This window comes from Vicia villosa, linkage group LG3 (assembly GCF_029867415.1).
Source record: "Vicia villosa cultivar HV-30 ecotype Madison, WI linkage group LG3, Vvil1.0, whole genome shotgun sequence".
Taxonomy (NCBI): Eukaryota; Viridiplantae; Streptophyta; class Magnoliopsida; order Fabales; family Fabaceae; genus Vicia; species Vicia villosa.
In genome coordinates this window covers 117351175-117373149 of record NC_081182.1, presented here as the reverse complement: position 1 = coordinate 117373149, position 21975 = coordinate 117351175, and the positions used below count along the sequence as shown (strand labels likewise).

General features: G+C 33.6%; 1 protein-coding gene across 1 annotated transcript; it reads right to left on the bottom strand.

Moving 5' to 3' along the window:
• Window positions 1-19994: 19994 nt before the first annotated feature.
• LOC131658853 (uncharacterized) lies at window positions 19995-21479 on the bottom strand. Its single transcript, XM_058928102.1, has 2 exons — window positions 21138-21479; window positions 19995-20945 (listed from the first exon to the last, which is right to left on the bottom strand). Exons 1-2 carry the CDS (start codon window positions 21477-21479, stop codon window positions 19995-19997), a joined length of 1293 nt encoding a protein of 430 aa, XP_058784085.1.
• Between the last annotated feature and the right edge of the window lie 496 nt (window positions 21480-21975).

Below are 21975 nucleotides of genomic sequence, written 5' to 3'. Positions count from 1 at the left end.
TTTTTTAATAGCACTTCTAAAACGCTATTAAAGTGCCCGTTTATAATAGCGTTTTTTCTAAAGTGCTATTGAAGTGTGCATTTTGTGTGTGTTTTAATGTGATTTTGATAGCACTTTCAAACTAAGTGCTATTAAAAAACACATATTTGATAGCGTTTTCATTGAAAGTGCTAATATATGACTCATGTTTGATATCACTTTAGAATAAAGCGCTAATATAAGACTCATTTTTTATAGCACTTTAAAAAAAAGTGCTAATATATGACTCATGTTTGATAGCACTTTCAAAGAAAGCGCTAATATATGATAATTTTTTTTTTGCAATGATTCTATTGGTGTGCAAATATAAAAAAACCACATTCAACTCAATACCATATAATGTTGCTTTTAAGTTGCTGAAATACCAAATAACATTTTAAATCAAATCCTCTTGTTTACAAATATCATAACATATATAGAGGGTATTAATGTACTTAAAAATAAGAGGACATTTGCATAGCCAAACTTATAGATGCATGCATCCAATCTAAGAGTACTTTAATCCAAATCCCAAAATAACAAGTCGTATTCTCTAAATAAAACACCTAAAAAATAAGAAACGACAACAAAGCAACACCAAGTAATTCTCCTATTCTTCATGAAACCAAAAGCGCTGAATCCATGAGTACTAATCATTTAGCTAGGCAAAATAACCGCTTCTTGTTTTCCTGTATCATAGAAGAAATATTGATTATGTATTGTACAATAAAAACCAATTCAAGATATATAAAATAATCAAACATTTAATGTGGGTCTAACTAGAATGTGGAAACTGAAAACAAAATACTATTACGTAAAATTGATAATTAAGGGAGTAGATTAACACTTTAATATGAAATTGACTTTTGCTTTCATGAACCAGACACTCAACTTAATATATACAATATACAAAGTGCTCCTAAATTTTTGTCAACCAAATTAAACTAATTAAATTTCAAGTTACTCACATTAATATTAAAGAAAATGTTGATCGCATGAACTCATTTTAGATGCTTTTAATGACTATATTTGCTTTCATGAACCAGGCACCCACAAATGATAAAACACCAAACTAAGGTAAACCAAACCACTCACATATGATAAAATTCCAAAACAAAGTCACAATACAAGTCAATTTTCCGTATTTTCCAATTTCAAAGTTTCAATTGGAGACCAATAAAGAACACTCAAAAACCAAAAGACCACTATAATTATTTATATGACAACTCTAATCCAACTGAAAAAACGAAATTGAACATCTAAATCAAAATTCAAGTCCTATATAAAATAAAATTCAAGTCCAGAATCCTCTAAATTAAATATTCTACAACCACTTCTTGAATCTAAAATGTTGGTAGAGTTTAATTGATATGCATCCAAATGCACCTCACCAAAGATAATTGTGAAATCATTTTAGGAATAATATAGCAAATTGGTAGTAAAATAGATGAGATATGATTGAATGCATGTGTAGAAATAAATTCATATTGATAGTGTATAACGGTTCAAAATGATAGTGTATAACGGAGGACCAATTAATTTGATGTTGGTAGTGGTGGTACTACATCACCTAAGATTTCAATTTCACCATGTTATCATTAACTGTCATTCATTATTTTGTTACCAGTACTATGATTGAACTCTCTATATCAATGAAATAGTGTTCTTTTCCCACAAGCAACAAATGAAATCAATGACCCAAAAGGAAAAAGAGAAAGGGATGCATGCATACTACATAATTACAAACATAAACAAAATATAAGGAATAGATCTAACCTCTAAGAGCATAATTACTTGAAAAATTATGCATATTTTCTCACAAAGATTACTTGAATATGCATAACCAGTAACCACATAACATCACATTTTAGGCTTTAATCTACTTTATATGCATTCATACTTTAATCTATTTAAAACTAACATGTTCTCATTATGATTTTTTCTGTTTTGTCGGCGTCTAATGTTCTTTTTGGTTTTGAGCAGCGGATACATGGCTCCGGAATATGCTATCGAAGGTTTCTTTTTCGGTGAAATCACATGTTTTCAGCTTTGGTGTTCTTTTGCTTGAGATCATTAGTGGAAAAAGGAACAACAAATTATATCTTTCAGAGCATGGCCAAACTCTTCTCACATATGTAGGTTTCGTAATTTACGTTTGTAAACTGTGAGGAAGCAAATTAAGAATCCTAAGAAAATTAACAAAAGCTATAAGTTTCTAAACTACAGGAAAACATATAAAGCTATCTAAGAAAACTAAAGACAGAGCCATACAAGAGCCAAACTCTTCTCACATATTTATTAATGAAATTTATTAGGAAGAAAGTGTGTCACAAACGATGATATATTAATTTACTCCTTCAAAGTGTCGAGGCGACACTGCCGAAGCAGAAAAAGAATATGGCTGTAACTACTTAGACAGCATGGTTCATGGCTGGAATTACTACTTAGACAGCAATGATGGATCTCAGTTAACATTGCAACTGTTTTAGCATTCAAAATCACCAAACCTAGACAAATATTTTATAAAAATGGGTTCAACAGTAAAGTAGAACAATTCAAAAACCTCAAATTTATATTCTCAGAAGCAATTCAAACAAATCTCAAACAAATCTCAAACAAATCTCAGATTTTAAGATGAATCTCATATTTTATCAACACCTTCCGATTCGAACATTTGTGTGTTTCTAAACTTCCGATTCGAACAGAACCCAACAAGATTGCAAGTGATAAAAGCTCAAAATAAAGAAGAAATTGTAACGAACCTTCGAAGATTCCGGCGAAGACTTCAACTCCGGTACAGTGTCAGGGCCTGCGATTAGAGTATGTGGCTGTGTTTGATGGCGTGAGAGAGGGTTTGACAAAAGTTTAGCGAGAGAAGCTTAAGCGGAGAGAAGCTTCGGCGGAGAGAAGCTTCGGCTGAGAGAAGGTTCGACGGAGAGAAGGTTCGGCGGAGTGAAGGTTCGGCGGAGAGAAGGTTTGCAGAGAGAAGGTTCAGTGGAGAGAAGGTGGCGGAGAGAAGGTTTGCACGATTAGATTTTGGTGGGAGGCTGAAAAGATTTCAGTATTGTGCGCGAAAAACCTAAAAGTGCCCGCTAATTTTTTAATTTTTTAATTTTTTAATTTTTTAATTAGTCTCAATAGTAGCGTTTTTGCAGAAGTGCTAACATTGGAATGGCTAACATAACATTAGCGCTTTAGATAAAGTGCTATCAAAATTATAAAAAACTTTTGTTCCAAAAATGCAATATGTTAATAGCGCGCTGAAGAGAAACGCTATTTTTGTCAAGAATATTAATAGCGTTTTAATTAAAGTGCTATCTTAGTAGCGTTTAATAATAGCGTTTTTATACAAAGTGCTATGAAAATCACGTTGTATTAATTTTATAATAGCACCTCAATATAAAGTGCTATTATAGATGTATTTTTTTCTATTTTAATAGCACTTTTTTAAAAGTGCTATTAAATTAGGCGATACAAAAAATCAATTTTGTTGTAGTGTTAGTATAAAAACATTCAAATATTTGACTCATTAAATTAGTTTGAAATTTAATAAAAAAAGAAGTTTTTCTCCCTTTTTTCTCTGTTGTGGGCTTGTGAGAAAGATATGAGTGATTTGACGGTAATTTAGTACATGACATCTAAATATTGAGGAAAGATTGTATCTTTTTGTCTTATGAGTATTTTTTGGCTATAAGTAGAGCTGTCAAAATGGGATACCCGGTCCAAAATGGACCGGTCCTGGAAGGCCTTGGACTTTTTAGGGTTGGACCAAAAAAGTCCTATGTAATATGGAATCAAGAATTACTACCCGAGCCCAGCCCTGGATGGGCTTCAGACTACCCTAAGCAGGCTTTTTCATTTTAAAAAATAAAAATAAAAATCTCATAATTATAAATAAAATTAATTTTTTATTATTTTAAGCATAATACATTTTTAAGTACTTTATTATCTTTTTTAAATACTACAATGTGTTTCGAAATCCAATATATGCCTAAATTCTATAAAATAATACTTGAATATTTAACATAAAAGAAAAACTAATAGAATACAATAAAATAGTGTTGATTATATTAATGTAAAATATTTAAAAGAGAAAGATTAAATAAAATAGAGAAAAAATATAGTGAGGTAAGAAAAATTAATGTGTTATTTTGGAGTAAGACAATATAAATATTAGTATAATTTTTTAAAATTTATAGTTATACATGTCTAACGGGCTACCCACTGTCCATATAGGCTAGTCCTAATGGGTAGCGGGTTCTTCAGGACTGAACTAAAAAAACCTTGAAGAATATGAACTCTAATTTTAAGTCTTAAACTCTTTGATTTTTGGGCCTGCAGGCCGGCCCATATAGGCTATAGCTCATTTTAACCGCTCTAGTTATAAGATTGTAAATTACCATAAGCAGGAAAGATGATAATTTTTCTTATAATATGGGACGGAGTAGTATGTAGCTCTGCCATTAAATTTTCTCGTAAATGATGTATAATCATTCATCCATCATTGTGTTTTCTTTAAAATGACGTATAATCAGTCTAGCTGATATTACATATACAAAAGAACGATGTTGTAGTTTCTAAGTTATATCCAAAGCTAATTATTCTAACTTAAATTAAAGTAAAAAATCTTTATTTTTACGAGTCTAATGTATGAATTTTATTTTTAAGAAAAACTAGGGGTGGGTTGGGATTTTGATCCTGCCACCCACCAAAGTCCGTCCCACTAAAGTCTGTCGTCCGTCAATGCCTGCTCCACCAAAGCCCGCCACCTGCCAAAGTTCGCCCCGCCTATTCGTTCAACCCGTCCCGCCTTAAGCCCGTCTTTTTTTAGTTAATTCTAGTAATTCCAATTCATGATGGTTTTATATTATACATTAATTTGTGAATATATGCAATATTTTTAAAGTAAAATATGTTAAAAATATGTTTTATAAAAAATTGTTCTAAAAAATAAGTGAAAAATCTAATTGAATGTAAAAAAAGGCTATTAATCTATTAAAAATAGGAAAAAATAACTAAAAAAAACAGGTAGGCAAGCCCTCCGCCCACCAATTTGTCACCTTGCCGGGGCTAGCTAGATTTTTATGCACATTTTCATTTGGTGGGCAACCCATTTTGCCACCCTTGAGAAAAATTAATATTTTTTCATGTTTTTTCAAATATAATATTTTATTTAAAAAGTTAGAAAATATTTTCCCCTTTCCTTGTTCTCCCCCTTCCTCTTTCATTCTTCCTCCATTGTTAAGTTTCGTCCTCCATCATCATCACCTTCATATGACAAAAGTATTACAGGTGTCACCAACCACACACCTCCCTTGCCACGTTTGTGCCACTCATTCCCCCGCGATACTTCTACGTTGGAAGCTCTCTCTCTCTCTCTCACTTTCTCTCACTTTCTCTCTCTCTCTCTCTCTCTCTCTCTCTCTCTCTCTCTCTCTCTGTCTCTCTGTCTCTCTCTCCCTATATTTATCTATCTATATATCTTTTTATATCGAATTTGCACTACCATTGCAATTACTCCAGAACTTAGTACCTTTGTTCATCACCCTTCATTTATTATTTATTTGTATTTGCAGGGTTTTTAGCAAAGGGAATTTAGTGTTATTCTCTTTGTTAGATTTTTTGCATACTAATTTATATCACTAAATTACTTTTTTTAGTTGTGTAAAATCTTATAATATATTACTCTTCTCTATATACGTCTCTTTTTATATTATGTTAGATTTGAGTTTTAAGAACGCCCCTCTAAGAGCAGTTATGTGTAAAAGTACTCTTAAAAAACATGGAAGAAAAATGAGAATGATTTTCAATTGAAGCAGTGTTAGTATTTATTTCAATTAAATTTATATAAAAAAACTTAAGATCCAATGGAGGTTTTGTCTAATATAGGACGAATAAGTATCCTATTTAAGACATGACACGCCGTGTCAATAACATCGGTCCAAAAATACTTAGGTAGAAAACTATCATTAATGATAGTTCTTGCCAAATCCTCTAAAACACGATTCTTATGCTCCACAACATCATTTTGTTGTGGAGTCATAGGAGCTAAAAAGTTATGTTCAATGTCATATTTATCACAATATTTCTCAAAGAGGTGGTTTTCAAATTCACTTCCATGATCGCTTTAGATTGCAACAATGTTTGAATTTAATTTGTTTTGGGATAACTTTGCAAAACATGTGAAAGCCAAAAATGTCTCATCTTTTCTACGCAAAAAGTTGGTCCAACAGAATCTAGAGTAATCGTCTATAATGAAAAAACCATAGTAGTAGCCACGTAGGCTTTTGGTCCGTGAGGGACCTAAGAGATCCATGTGGAGAAGCTTAAATGGTCTCGAGGTTGAAATAATGTTCTTGGATTTAAATGAGACTCTTGTTTGCTTCCCCTTTTGACATGTATCACATAGGTAATCCTTTGAAAACTTATTTTGGTAGACTAATTACTAAATCTTTTGACACCACCTCATTTAGTAGCTCAAGTTTGACATGTACTAAGCGCTTATGCAATATCCATGAGTCCTCAATCAAGGATACCAGGCACTTAGCGTTGTTCAAAGATACATCATTCAAGTCAAGAATATAGATGTTGTTTACCCTCTCACCTTTGAACATATAATCCTTCTTCTCATTATAAACTATCATGCATCAAGTTTTAGTAAAAGATACTTTATCACCATTGTCGCACAATTGACTAATGCTCAGAAGGCTATGTTTAAGGCCTTCAACTAACATAACATCAGAGATAGTAGTAGATGAGGGATTACCTACACTACCTTTTCCAAGTATTGCACCTTTTTTGTTATCACCATAGGACATAAATCCCTTCTTCTTCGCCATGAAGTCGGAGAATAAGGAAATGTCTCCCGTCATATGCCTTGAGCACCCACTATCGAGAATCTATTTCCCCTCCATGGAGCCAAGAAATTTAACCTACAATATTAAACAAAGGTAATAGGTACCCAACTCTCATTGGCTCCTTGGGAATGAGTGAAAATATGGTTGCACTTGAACAACCATTGAGAAACACCACTCATTAACCTTCCGGTCTTCTTAGCCATATTTATCATCTTCCTTCAGGTATACCATATTTGCCAATCATATGGAGAATATATCGGAATTAGCAACAATCTATCCTAACGTGAAAATTCATCACTTTCATGTTGAATTAAAAAACAACCATTTGGAGTTCAAGGTGGTATCTCTAATTCTCTATCATTTCCCTCTTGCATAAGATTACTATCTTCAAACTAATATTTTTCTTTAATTCGTTTCAACTTAAGGAAGGACCGAAGCATATCCCCCATTATGGGCTTCTCTTAGCAGAAGAGGCAGGATTACCAAGTTCAGTTATTGAGACAGCCAGAATGATCACAGGTTGTTGCAAATTCTTTGTGCCTCGTTTGCCTTAAGTTCTATGACTCTTGGATTTTATATATGTATTGTTTAAAACATTTGTTTTATACGGTTGATGTAATTATATTAGGAGCATTAGAATCAGGAGATTTTTCATGAGATCAACACCCATCAAACCTGGATTTACGAACATGATCGTCCCCGACGCAAAACTCGACAACATATTAAAATGATGAAAACTGTAGATAAATGATAGGTTCAATCTAGTATTAACAGTATAAAATAACAGTACACAGATGGATGAAAATAGAATATGTGATTATTCAGCAAAACACACTAGAGTTCATATGGGATCTAGTGTAGTACAGCAGGCACTGAAATAGCAGCAAAAGAAAGAAAAGGAAAAAAAAAAGGACTGAGGCACTTCGAGAGGCCTTTCTCTCCTAGGATTCAGTACCCAAAACTGTGCATACTGATATTCCCAACAATCATTCTATTTATTAGCAGTCCTAGGATTTACTAACCACTCACAGCCTGACACCTAGCCCTGCTCAGTAGTGGTCCTAACAGAATTTGTCCTATATGCTAGCTGTCTCCTCTTTGTCCTTGCTAGCTGGCCACTCTTTCTCTCTCTTACGATTTCTCTTGTAAACTTTCCCAAACCTACCAATTCTCCCCCCTTCCAAATTCTCCTTGACCTCAAGGAGAACTTCTGGAAATTCTGCCTTCAGCCTAGATGCATTTTCCCATGAGTTTTCAAAATCAGGCAGCTCCCTCCACTTGACCAAAGCTTCCATTTCTCCTTTTTCATTCTGCCTTTGCTCTAGGATTCTCTCAGGTTTTGGTTCCAAGTGCCATTCTTCATTGATGCACACAGGTAGAGGTTGAGTTGCTACAAAAGGTGAGACAGCTTTTTTGAGCAGGGAGACATGGAACACAGGGTGTACCCTGGTGTCTTCTGGTAGTTTTAGCTTATAGGCTACTGCTCCAATCTTCTGGAGTATTTCATAAGGACCATAATATCTGGGACTTAGTTTCTGATTCACCCTTTTAGCCAACCTCTTCATTTTATAAGGCTGAATCTTCAAGAACACCATGTCACCAATCTCAAACTCCACAGCTCTTCTGTGTTTATTGGCTTGGCTTCTCATAATGTCTTGAGCCCTAAGTAACTGCTCCTGTAGCTCTTTTAACACCACATTCCTCTCAGCAGTCAGTCTATTTACTTCATCTACTGCTGATGAAGTATCTCCTCTTACCAACACAGGAGGTGTTCTCCCATACAAGGCTTCAAAGGGTGTAGTTCTTAAGGAGCTATGGTAATTGGTATTATACCAATGTTCAGCCCAAGCCAGCCATTTTGGCCACTGTTTTGGTTTCAGCCCAGTGACACATCTCAAGTAAGTTTTGAGACATCTATTCACTACTTCAGTTTGCCCATCAGACTGTGGATGGTATGCACTGCTATACTTGAGCTTGGTTCCTGCCTGTTTGAACAATTCTGCCCAGAAATGACTTAAGAACACCTTGTCCCTGTCAGATACTATGGAGCTGGGAAATCCATGTAACTTGACTATTTCTTTAACAAATACTTCTGCAATATCCTTAGCTGTATAAGGATGACTGACAGGTATGAAGTGGGCATATTTTGTCAGTCTATCCACCACTACCATAACTGTGTCTACCCCTAAAGCCCTAGGTAAACCTCTAATGAAATCCATGGAGATGTCACTCCATGTTTGAGTGGGAACAGGCAGAGGTTGCAGTAATCCTCCAGGGCTCAGTGTCTGATATTTGTTTCTCTGGCATACTTCACAAGCTTGGACATACTGCTGTATTCTCTTTCTCATTCCTTCCCAATATACAATACTGGCTATCCTTTTGTATGTCCTTAAATAACCAGAGTGCCCACCAATGGCAGTATCATGGAATTCTTTCATGATCCAATCAATCCTTGGAGATTGCTTAGGGATCACAATTCTGCCCTCATGATACAACCTGCCCCCCTTTAATTTAAACCCCTCTTGACTGGAAGGATCAGTCAATACTGCCTGAACTATAGCTTGCAATTTCTCATCCTTCTGAACTTCTTCTTCTAAGCCCTCCCAAGCTTCACACTAAACAGTAGTAATACTCACATACTGCATTTGTCTTGATAAAGAATCGGCTGCACTATTCTCTTTCCCAGGCTTGTATTTCACTTCAAAATCATACCCCAACAGCTTGGATAACCATCTTTGTTGTTCCTCCCCCATGATTTTCTGCTCAGTAATGAATTTTAGACTCTTTTGATCCGTGTGTATTTTGAAATGTCTCCCTAATAAATAAGGTCTCCACTTCTGAACTGCAATTACAATTGCCATTAACTCCCTTTCATACACAGACTTTTGTTGTGCTCTATCTGATAGGGTCTGACTCATGTAAGAAATTGGTCTTCCCTTTTGCATAAGGACAACTCCAATCCCCTTTCCTGAGGCATCAGTCTCCAGCACAAATTCCTTCTCAAAATCAGGTAAAGCTAGCACAGGGACAGTAGTCATGGCTACCTTAAGAGCTTCAAAGGCTGCCTGAGCTTCCCTGTTCCATAGGAAGCTGTCTTTTTTCAGTAGTTGAGTTAATGGCCAAACCACCTTCCGATAATTCCTAACAAACTTCCTGTAGTACCCTGTCAGTCCCAAAAAACCCCTCAATCCCTTCAAGTTTGTTGGTACTGGCCATTTCAGCATGTCCTCAATCTTCTTTGGGTCAGCTGACACTCCTTCTCCTGAAATCAGGTGTCCCAAATACTCAATTTGTTGCTGACCAAAGGAGCACTTCTTTCTATTGGCATACAGCTGCTGCTCCTTGAGTAGTGTCAAAACTTTTTTCACATGTGCTTGATGTTCCTCATTGCTCCTACTATAGATGAGGATGTCATCAAAAAAAAAACTAGACAAAACTTCCTGAAATAAGGCCTTAGAACCTCATTCATTAAAGCTTGAAAGGTTGAAGGAGCATTTGATAACCCAAAGGGCATTACCAAGTATTCATAATGGCCCTCATGGGTTATAAATGTTGTCTTGGATACATCCTCCTCCTTCATTCTTATTTGATGGTATCCAGCCTTCAAGTCTAGTTTGGAAAAAATCACAGCTCCCCCTAATTCATCTAACAATTCCTCAATGACTGGAATGGGGAACTTGTCAAGAATTGTGGCTTTGTTCAATGCCCTGTAGTCAGTGCAAAATCTCCATCCACCATCTTTCTTTTTGACCAATAGTACAGGGCTTGAAAAAGGGCTGGTGCTGTGTCTCACTATCCCAGCCTGCAGCATATCCTTTACTATCTTCTCAATTTCATTCTTCTGATAGAAAGGGTACCTGTAGGGCCTGAGATTTGGGATGGCAGCCTCATGCTTTAGTCTAATGGCATGATCATGAGCTCTCACAGGGGGCAGTCCTGTTGGTAAGTGGAAAACCTCCTCAAAAGGCTTTAAAATCTCTTCCCACACTTCCTGTTCTCCTGCTGCCACAGTAGATTCAGGCTTCATCTGTTGCACAAAGAACCCAAAACCTTCATCCTTCAAATTTCTGATCAAGGACTTCCAAGTAGACTGCCTCACACACAATGCAGGATCTCCCTTGATCACATATTTCCTTCCCTCCTTTTCCCACTTCAAACTGAGCTCACTAAAATTTGCTTCAATTTTCCCCAAGCTAGCTAGCCAATCCATCCCTAATACCATGTCATTTCCTCCAAGCTCCATCATGAAGAAATGCTGGCTGAATTCCACCCCTTGCAGTGTGAATTGTAACCCTTCACACACTCCTTTGTTGTTCACTTTCTCTCCATTTCCCACCTCAATCACATAAGTTGGAGTCTCTGCCACCTTCAAAACCAATTCCCTAGCAATTTTTGAATCAATAAAATTGCTAGTAGCCCCAGAGTCAATTAGGGTTAGCAGCCTCTTATCCTCCACTTCCACCCATACTTTAAATGATTTGTTTGATGTGAAACCATCCCTGCTTTGTATTGACAGTTGTAAGGTTTGCAGCTCTTCTACTCTTTCTGCCACCACCATTTGAGCTTCTCCCGGTTCTTCTTTTCCATCCTCTTCTCCACTACTATCTTCACAAAGTTTCAAGCTCATATGCTTGAATTTGCAAACATGTTCTCTATTCCACTTGTCCCCACATTTGAAGCATAATCCCTTCTTGCTTCTTTCTTCCAATTCTGCAGGATCCAATCTCCTTCCTTTGCCTTTGTCACCCCCTCCCATTTGACTTTTCTCACTCTCTTTCTTAAAGCCTCCCACCTCTGCTGGATCTTTAAGTTTGAAAATTCCTCCTCTATCCTTCCATGATGTGTCGTGTAACCACCATTCAGTGTGTTACTGCAACCAAGGTTCTAGATACCAAATTGATAGGTTCAATCTAGTATTAACAGTATAAAATAACAGTACACAGATGGATGAAAATAGAATATGTGATTATTCAGCAAAACACACTAGAGTTCATATGGGATCTAGTGTAGTACAGCAGGCACTGAAATAGCAGCAAAAGAAAGAAAAGGAAAAAAAAAGACTGAGGCACTTCGAGAGGCCTTTCTCTCCTAGGATTCAGTACCCAAAACTGTGCATACTGATATTCCTAACAATCATTCTATTTATTAGCAGTCCTAGGATTTACTAACCACTCACAGCCTGACACCTAGCCCTGCTCAGTAGTGGTCCTAACAGAATTTGTCCTATATGCTAGCTGTCTCCTCTTTGTCCTTGCTAGCTGGCCACTCTTTCTCTCTCTTACGATTTCTCTTGTAAACTTTCCCAAACCTACCAATAACCCGGTAAAACATTGCAGAACCAGAATTTTGTAAAAACTAATTTCGAGGAACGGAGAGGGCTTTCGTGGAAATTCGCTGCTGCAAATCAGAATCACGACGCTGGAACTATGTCGATGCCACCATCGAAAGATAAGTGTTTCTCATCCATTACTTTAAATTATCGAAAGACTACTTTTGAATTGGGTTATGCATGACAGGTTTTACACGGTTTTGGTGAAGTTGTAACTTTTGTAAAGACTGCCATAGATTGCAGGGGGATGTATAATTAATAATTAGGTAACTGTGTTCATACTTATTTCATAAGGAAGTTATGGTTAGTATGTCAGACTTACTGCACATGTAGGTTATTATTCTCAAGCTTTCTGTAATCATGCATGCATATGTTTAATTTTTTAGTGTTTAATCTACAATTTTTCTTTGATTTGTTTTGTTTACTGTTTGTTTATTTATAAAATTATCATTACAGTCTTTGAAATGATTATTACACTCTTTGAAATGATTATTACACACTATTCATGTGTAAATCCTAATTTAACTTATATGCGTAGGAGAGATGTTTATGATTTGCACCACAGTGTTCTCGGTAAATTTTGCAGTCATGGATTGTTATATACATTAAGTGACAGATTATGCTGAAGAATTGGTGAATATATAGAATTGGTAAATATATGGATGTTAATGTTTCATTGTTACATTACAGGCCTTCTGTTTGCTGTTCTGATAACTGAAGTGTTGACTGATTCAATTAAAGACGTTGTTGGCAGGCCACGACCCGACTTCTTTTGGCGTTGCTTTCCTGATGGAATACAGGTAATAGAAATTATGCAAGTATCATATCATTTGTTGTCATTAATTAACTTGATTGGTTTGTGTTTTTTTCTTATTGTTTATTGTTGTCATTGTCTTGATAGTTTTGTTTATGATGAGGATGCGAGCTTATGTTTTAAGGAAAGTGGTCATTAACCCTTTGTTTGATTAAACTTATAGGTGTATGATGCATTGGGAGGTGTGATTTGTCATGGAAAGTTTAGTGATATAAAAGAAGTACATAAGAGTTTCCCAAGCGGTCATACATCATGTGAGCAACTATTTTCCTATCTTTAGTCAGTCAATGCATGATTGGATTGATAGCGAGTTTAGCAGTATCAATGTGCCGCTGATTTTGGAAAAAGCTACATTTTAAAGCTTCGACAAACTCACACTGCTACTATGATTTCGTCAAACTCAGCGTGATTCGAAACATACGCTCAATTGTCTCTATAAGTGCTCGAGTTAGTTAGTTTGAGCAATTGGAATCAGCATTGACAGGTACTTATCTAATCAGATAAATTTTTTTGGCAGGGTCCTTTGCAGGTCTTGGTTTTCTCTCCTTGAATTGATGCTCATTTGGATTCAGCCCCATCTGCATAATTTGAAGGACCTTCTTTGGTGCCAACTTGGATCCTTGGACTGGTCGTCATCTTTGTTCTTCTGAAACCTCTTTGCAATTGGTCTGGTAAGCTCACATACACAAACATAGAAGGTTGTATAGGTTTAAATCTAAAATGCAGTTACGGTTGACATTATAGTTTCTTCATATTGTGAACGTGTACAGATGAATGCAACTACGTTGGTTTGCATACTGCAATTTAGAACCATGGTAATCGGCAAAAATTAATATAACAATGTCAGTATCATCATATGTACAGGTTTATTCTCAAGTTGCTTACGAGATAATAGAGAAGAAATTGGATGATGTGAAGCAAGGGATGTCTCGCACTTATTAGAATTATCTGGAACGTCTTGCGCTTATTTGTAATAATCTATAGTGTGTCTATTGTTTAATATGATATCTCTTCATTTTACTAAACCAGTTGTATCTAATTTTCCCCCATGGGAGTGGAATTAACATTTTATTCGAAGAGTATTCAATTATGAGTCACTGTTTTCCGCCGCAATGTTGTTAACTTTCAGGCAAAAGCATGGTTTTTGAATCAATTTAGGGAGCTGCTTTGGAATTACTTGGAAGTGGTTTATGTAGAGGGATTTGGAAGGGTGAGGATTAAGGTGGTTATAGTTGGTTATAATTCTGTTGTTTCTGTTAAGGGGATTGGCAATTCAGTATAATAATCATTTCAACTTTGTCTGGATGTTGAACATTTTTGTTTTACATAATAGTTAATAGTAAGTTTTTATTGTAAAACTTATGAAGCACACAAGGTTGGGATTTCTTTAAGCAAATCATTTTCTTAAAGGATTTAAATAATTTTTTATTTGGATAATTTTGTAATTTTTTCAACTGCTCATAACCCATTTGCATGAAATTTTCATCTATCTCACCCACCATGTAGTTTGGTTTGATGTTTATCCATTGGTCTTTGCTATCATGTTTGTATAGTGGCGATATTAATTGATTCAATGTTGTTTTATATTAGTTTTATTAGAAAAACTTAACTAATACGAATTTAAATTTATTTTATTATAAAAATCTTATCATGAACCGTAGGAGACTCAATCATTTTAGTCGATTTATAAATTATTATTTAAGAAATTCACAAAAACTTAAGTTGAAGTATTATAGAGTATCAATAGTTTTTCATTAAAAGAATAAAATATATTTAATAATTATTTCAGACTAATTAGTTCAATTATAGGCAGAGATCGAATATAAAAAACATTTTCATATAATTAGTTCAATTTTCTATTTGAAGAAAATTGCTCTACATGTCTATACAGCACATATATCTAATTGATCCATAGCATGCTTTTGAGATTCACCACTTAAGTCTAGCATCATGATCCTAATGAATAATTCAATCTATTTTAGCGACATAAAATGTATGTTTTGGGTCATGCTAAGAAAATGACATTTTGAGTAGAACTTCACATACAGTAATAATGTAAAATATTCAACAAATTGACTCTTATCAACATACCTATTTGTTTTATTTTCTTTTAATATTTTTAATATAAGTTTTTTTTAATTTATTTTAAAAAAAATAACGGGGACATGATGTTACTGATCAAGTGATTGTATATTAACGAAAAACATGAAGTTAATGATCAAAATTTTGAATATTAACGGAAACACGAAGTTACTGATCAAAATAATGAATATTAACGAAAATAGTAAATTACTGATAAAAATATTAAAATTCAACGAGAAAACGAAGTTATTGATCAAAATTTTGAATATTAACGGAAACACGAAGTTACTGATCAAAATAATGAATATTAACGGAAATAGTAAATTACTGATAAAAATATTAAAATTCAACGAGAAAACGAAGTTATTGATCAAAATTTTGAATATTAACGGCAACACGAAGTTACTGATCAAAATAATGAATATTAACGGGAATAAGAAGTTATCGATCAAAATAATGAATATTAAAAGTTGTTGATCAAAATATTGAATATTAACAGAAACACGAAGTTATCGATCAAAATATTGAATATTATCAGGAACACGAAGTTACTAATTAAAATATTGGATATTAACGGGAACATGAAGTTATTGATCAAACTATTGAATATTAACGGAAACATGAAGTTGCTGATTAAATAATTGAATAGTAATATAATAACTTTATTATTGATTTAAATATTTTTAATAATTTTAAAACTAAAAATATATATATATATATATATATATATATATATATATATATATATATATATATATATATATATATATATATATATATATATATATATATATATATATATATATATAGGAGGGATCAAATTACACCCGAAGAGTTACACCACGAGTTACACTCGTTCAATAACTACATCTCGAATTAATATTTTTTAAATTCAACCGTTGGATTGAAACATAATATCATATAGATCATATATATAAATTTTGAGCTTAATCTATAATGATTTACTATATCATCAAGATATCCAAAGATTAACGTCAAAATGAGCTTTCATATAACGTTAATTTTGATGTGATTCAATGACATAGTAAATCATTATAGATTAAGCTCAAACTTTATAGGTAAGATCTATATGATATTATGTTTCAATCCAACGGTTGAATTTAAAAAATATTAATTCGAGATGTAGTTATTGAACGAGTGTAACTCGTGGTGTAACTCTTCGGGTGTAATTTGATCCCTCCTCATATATATATATATATATATATATATATATATATATATATATATATATATATATATATATATATATATATATATTCATTTCTTCATTCTTTGTGGTTTGGGCTTGCATCTTTGCACAAAATTGATTTTGAATTGTATAATTACCAAAATGGTAATAAATTCTAGTACAAATCAAAAAGAAAAGAAGTAATTGAAGAAAATTAAAGAGGGTAAAATAGGAAAATTTAAAAGAGTTGTAATAAATAATATATAATAAATGTAGAATTGATTCTACTAAACTCAAAAGCTAGGAATTGTAGCTTCTACTAGAATTGTTTTTGGAGGAGGAGAATTGATTTTGAAAAAGTATCCAAACAAAAAAATAAAACCAATTATCAAGTTGAAGTGAACTAGAAGTGTTTTTGGGACTTGTAGAAGCCAATCCAAACATGCACTAAGTGTTTTTATTCAGAAAAACTGACATAACTCTTAGACATTTTTCCAGCGACATCACGTACCACCATCATGGCTCTTGTCTATCCATGGTTATCCTCTATTCATACTCTTTTCAACTCCCATAACAACCTTAGATCTTTGTCAAAAACTACACAGATCTTAACCCAAACAATACCATAATTATCTCATGAAACTCCATTACAATCTTGTATGTGGTTACACTCACAGAGGAAGAAAAATCATAGTTTATTGGTGGTCTTAAACTAGAATTAACAATTGCTTTTTGTTTATGAAAGTTAACATTTTGCACAAATTCTACATTTAATTTAGTTTAAAGTTAATGCATTGCCTCAACGGAAATTATTTCATAGTAGCAGTTCCATCATTTTTTTTTTAAATTGAATTATGGTATTTTGAGATTTATGCATATTTGTGTATAATTGTTTTGAAAAAATTAATGAATTATTGATTTGTATAGCAGTATCACACTACACAGGTTGTTGTTTTGGCTTTTTTTTTTTTTAAGTAGTAACAAATCTAGTGAGTGAACGAGAGAAAGGAAGGAGTGGATGCTTATGGGAGAGACAAGAATCTTGTACCACAATGAAATATATAGTTAAATAGATTTACTTAATTATCTAACGGTGAATAGGAGTGGTACAATGGTGAGGGTCTTAATTGATCCCTCATTCTAGAATTAACCTATTATTATTATTTAATTAATTTTTTATTTATTTGTTGATTTTGAAATAAGAATGCAATCCTATGACTCTGACATTTCTCTTTGTGCCAATCATGTAGAATTTTTTTTGTAGTTATTATTCTAGATATAGAAGACACACAGGCTTGTGTGTGTGAGAGAATCATTTAGAAAATTTAATTATTCTAGATATAGAAGACTCACAGGCTTGTGTGTGTGAGAGATGTGTGTTTTCTGATATTGTATCAATACACAGTAATCTTGTTACGGTCTATTACCTACAAAAACACAATTGCACATTTCAATTATGGAACCTCATTTATGTTATTTGTGAGTAAATTAAGGATGATAAAGTATGGAGAATACAATTATCTATTTTCAATTGTTTGGGTAAAGATTCATTAAATTGCCATTCATTGTTAAGAAAATTCAATAGTAAAACAGTTTTGTTTTTATCTAAAGTGTATGAACATTATTTCGTAGAAATAAATGAGGATTTTAATCAAAAGAATGAAGAATCATAATATGAACAGTTATAATTATTGATTATCTTTGACAGTATTTTGTCAAAAAACACTATAAAATGTGAGTTGTAAGAATCGTAAATCCCTTTGTGAAGAAAAATAATAATGTAAATTGATTTATGGAGATTCATAAATCCCATCAAACCAATCTTCAAGTAATGCTTTACATGCTATGAAAAATAAATTATGGATAATCATTTATAGAGAAGGAGGGACAGAATTGGTGAGGAAAAAGAGAAAAAGTACAGAGACGCAGAGAGAGCGAGAGTGAGACCTATGGAGAGAGGAAGATAAGAGAATAGATTAAGTGTGGTATAAACTATTTAAATTGTGTAGACATTTTTTAATTTAATGGTCAAATTAAATGGTACATGAGTGAGGGATATAATTGATACCTCATTCTAGAATTCACCATTATTATTTATATCATTTTTTAATTGAGATTTTGGAGGGAAATTTAGTGAGAGAAGTTATAGGATTATAGAATACTATAGATAGATAGATAGATAGATAGATAGATAGATAGATTTTTTGATTGAGATTTTGGAGGGAAATTTAGTGAGAGAAGTTATAGGATTATAGAATAGTATATAGTATATAATATTATTTATTTATTATTATTATTAATATTATTTTTTTAATTGAGATTTTGGAGGGAAATTTAGTGAGAGAAGTTATAGGATTATAGAATAGTATAGATAGATAGATAGATAGATAGATAGATAGATAGATAGATAGATAGATTTTTTAATTGAGATTTCGGAGGGAAATTTAGTGAGAGAAGTTATAGGATTATAGAATAGTATAGATAGATAGATAGATAGATAGATAGATAGATTTTTTGATTGAGATTTTGGAGGGAAATTTAGTGAAAGAAGTTATAGGATTATAGAATAGTATAGAATATTATTTATTTATTATTATTAATATTATTTTTTTAATTGAGATTTTGGAGGGAAATTTAGTGAGAGAAGTTATAGGATTATAGAATAGTATAGATAGATAGATAGATAGATAGATAGATAGATAGATAGATTATTATTATTATTTAATTAATTTATTATCTATTATTATTAATATTATTTATTTATTATTATTAATATTATTTTTTAATTGAGATTTTGGAGGGAAATTTAGTGAGAGAAGTTATAGGATTATAGAATAGTATAGATAGATAGATAGATTTAGTGAGAGAAGTTATATGATTACAGAATAGTATAGATAGATAGATAGTATAGATTATTATTATTATTTCATTAATTATTTATTTATTTATTTATTTATTTTGGAAATAAAGAACTTTATTAGCCAAAAACCGGTAATACAATGCGATCACATGGATCCAGCAACATCAAAGACAAGAATAAACTAGTGGTGAGCCCTATCTAGTCATAAGACTAGCAATATGCGGTTTTAAAACTCTACAAGCCCAGCCCCGATATACAATTTTATCAATAATCCCTTGTATAGTGTGTTTACTATCACTAGGAGTCCCAAAAATAGTCTGTTCCTATGCAGCCATATGCCATAGACACCTTCAGCAAGTGCTAGTTTGAGTAATTTAGACCTCCAGCCTTTGCCCTTTGTTCTAGTCACAAGCCAATTTATCTCCTCATCCCATTGTTTAGGGCGATGATCAATTTGGATCCATTGAAGGATAGCCATCCAAATCTCACGATATTCACTACATTCAAAGAAGATATGACTATCAGATTCGATCAGCCCATAGTAAGAACAAGTAGTAATGTTGATGAAGCCAAGCTTACACAGTCTGCTTTTAGTAGCAAGTCTCTTATGACAAAGTAGCCATAGGATCACAATAGCACACGGTCGAGCAGGGTTTCGAAGACACAGATTACTCCAAGCCATAATAGGATTTGTATTGAATATGCTAGATTTCACCACAACAGAACTTGTTTTTCTGAATCATCCCATCCCATTGTGTCTGACATGATTGGATTAGAGGTCTAGTGTTCAAGATTTCTTTTATGATCCAAGTGCTAGCTGAGTTAGGAGTGAATGTCATTACAGCTTATTGTTTCAGATAATAAGCGTGGATCCACTTAACCCATAGGTTATTCGGCTTGTTACATATGTTCCACAATAACTTCAGCATAGCACATTTGTTCCAGATGTTAATGTTGATCACCCCAAGGCCTCCTTTATTCACAGGCTGACAAACTGTTGACCAAGCAACAAGACTTTTACGACTAAGTTGATCTTTACATGTCCAAAGAAAGGATCGACAAATAGCATCAATCTTGGCAAGTACAGCTTTAGGTAGAGGAAAACAAAGCATCCAATAATTGACTATGGCAAAGGATATACTTTTGATTAGTTGTAATCTACCCGCATAAGTCAACAGCTTTGAGGTCCATATATGAGTTCTGCAAATAATTTTATCAATCAAACCCATATAATGATGAATGGATAGCTTCTTACTAGTAATAGGTACACCTAGATACTTGAATGGCATAGTTCCTTCTTGGAATCCAGATAGGGTAAGAAGGCTATTCTTCATCTTCTGTGTAACAGCCCTAAAGAATATTTTGCTTTTGCCTTTATTTATCTGCATCCCTGTGAAGTTAAGGAATTTGTAAAAGGTAGACAATAAGAGATCAACTGAGGTGACATCCCCTTTAGCCAAGAGTAGCACATCATCTGCAAACATCAGGTTGGTGAGCTGCAACTTCTTACACTTTGCATGATGTTTAAATCTGGGACTTAATTGCATCTGATGAAGGCTTCTTTGCAAATATTCCATAAGCATAGCAAAAAGGTAAGGGGAGATGGGATCCCCTAACCTTATACCTCTTCTAGCAATAAGCATCTTAGAGTGGCTTCCATTAATGTTAAATCTATAAGACACACTAGTCAAACTTTGCATTATCCACTTGAGGAATTTATGAGGTATACCCAGTTCATCCATGATGCATTCCAAAGCCTGCCAATCAATCATGTCATAGGCTTTTTGTAGGTCAACCTGAAACATACATTTAGGAGGGCCTTTCTTCCACTCATATCCTTTAAGAAGTTCAAATGCCAAAAGGATGTGACTCTAAATCTGCTGACCAGGGATGAATGCTGCTTGGTTATTACTCACAAAACTACCTATGACTTTGCTGAGCCTATTAGTCAAAATCCTGGAGATGATTTTATAGAAAGTAGAACATACAGATATAGGTCTAAATTCTCTAATAGACTTAGCAGAGGCACTTTTAGGAACAAGAGAGACTAAAGAACAATTGAAAGCCTTGTACATTTTACCTTTGTCAAAATACTCATGTATGGCAGCAATCACTTCAATTTTGATTGTATTCCAACTAGTTTTGAAAAATTTGGCACTATAACCATCAAGTCCTGGAGCTGAACTATCATCAATCCCCTTGAGGGCAACTAAAATCTCATCTTCAGTAATGCCTCTTTCCAGAAAAATTTTCTGATCTCTATTGAGTTGAGAACCTTGTCTTAGAACACCAATGTCAACACACTCTAGAGAGTTGATTTTATGGCCCATAAGATTGCCATAAAATCCCAAAATTTATGTTTCAATGTCTATAGGATTAGTGAGTGCCTAACCATCATCAGTTTCCAGAATTGTTATGGCTTTAGAGGATTGTTTCATTCTAACAGATGCATGAAAAAATGCATTGTTTCCATCACCATCCCTTAGCCATTTGATTTTGGCCCTTTGTTCAGCACACTCTCCTCAATTTCATGCCACTTAATCAGTTCTTCACTGCATCTCTTCACATGAGTAATTTTCTCAGGATTCCACTTATCCATACAAAGACTTTCTTGAGCTTTAGTTAGTTTTTCCCTAGCTTGGATAATCTTTTGATTAGCAGACAGCAAAGGTTTGTTCAGCTTGTACAGGACCACTTGAAGTCTCTTAAGTTTGTGCCAGAGAACAAAGCTAGGGCTTCCCTCAATAGGATTACTCAAGTTATCCTGCACAGTTTGTTGGTAAGCCTCAGTTTCGGTTACACAGTTAAGAAATCTGAATCTCCTAT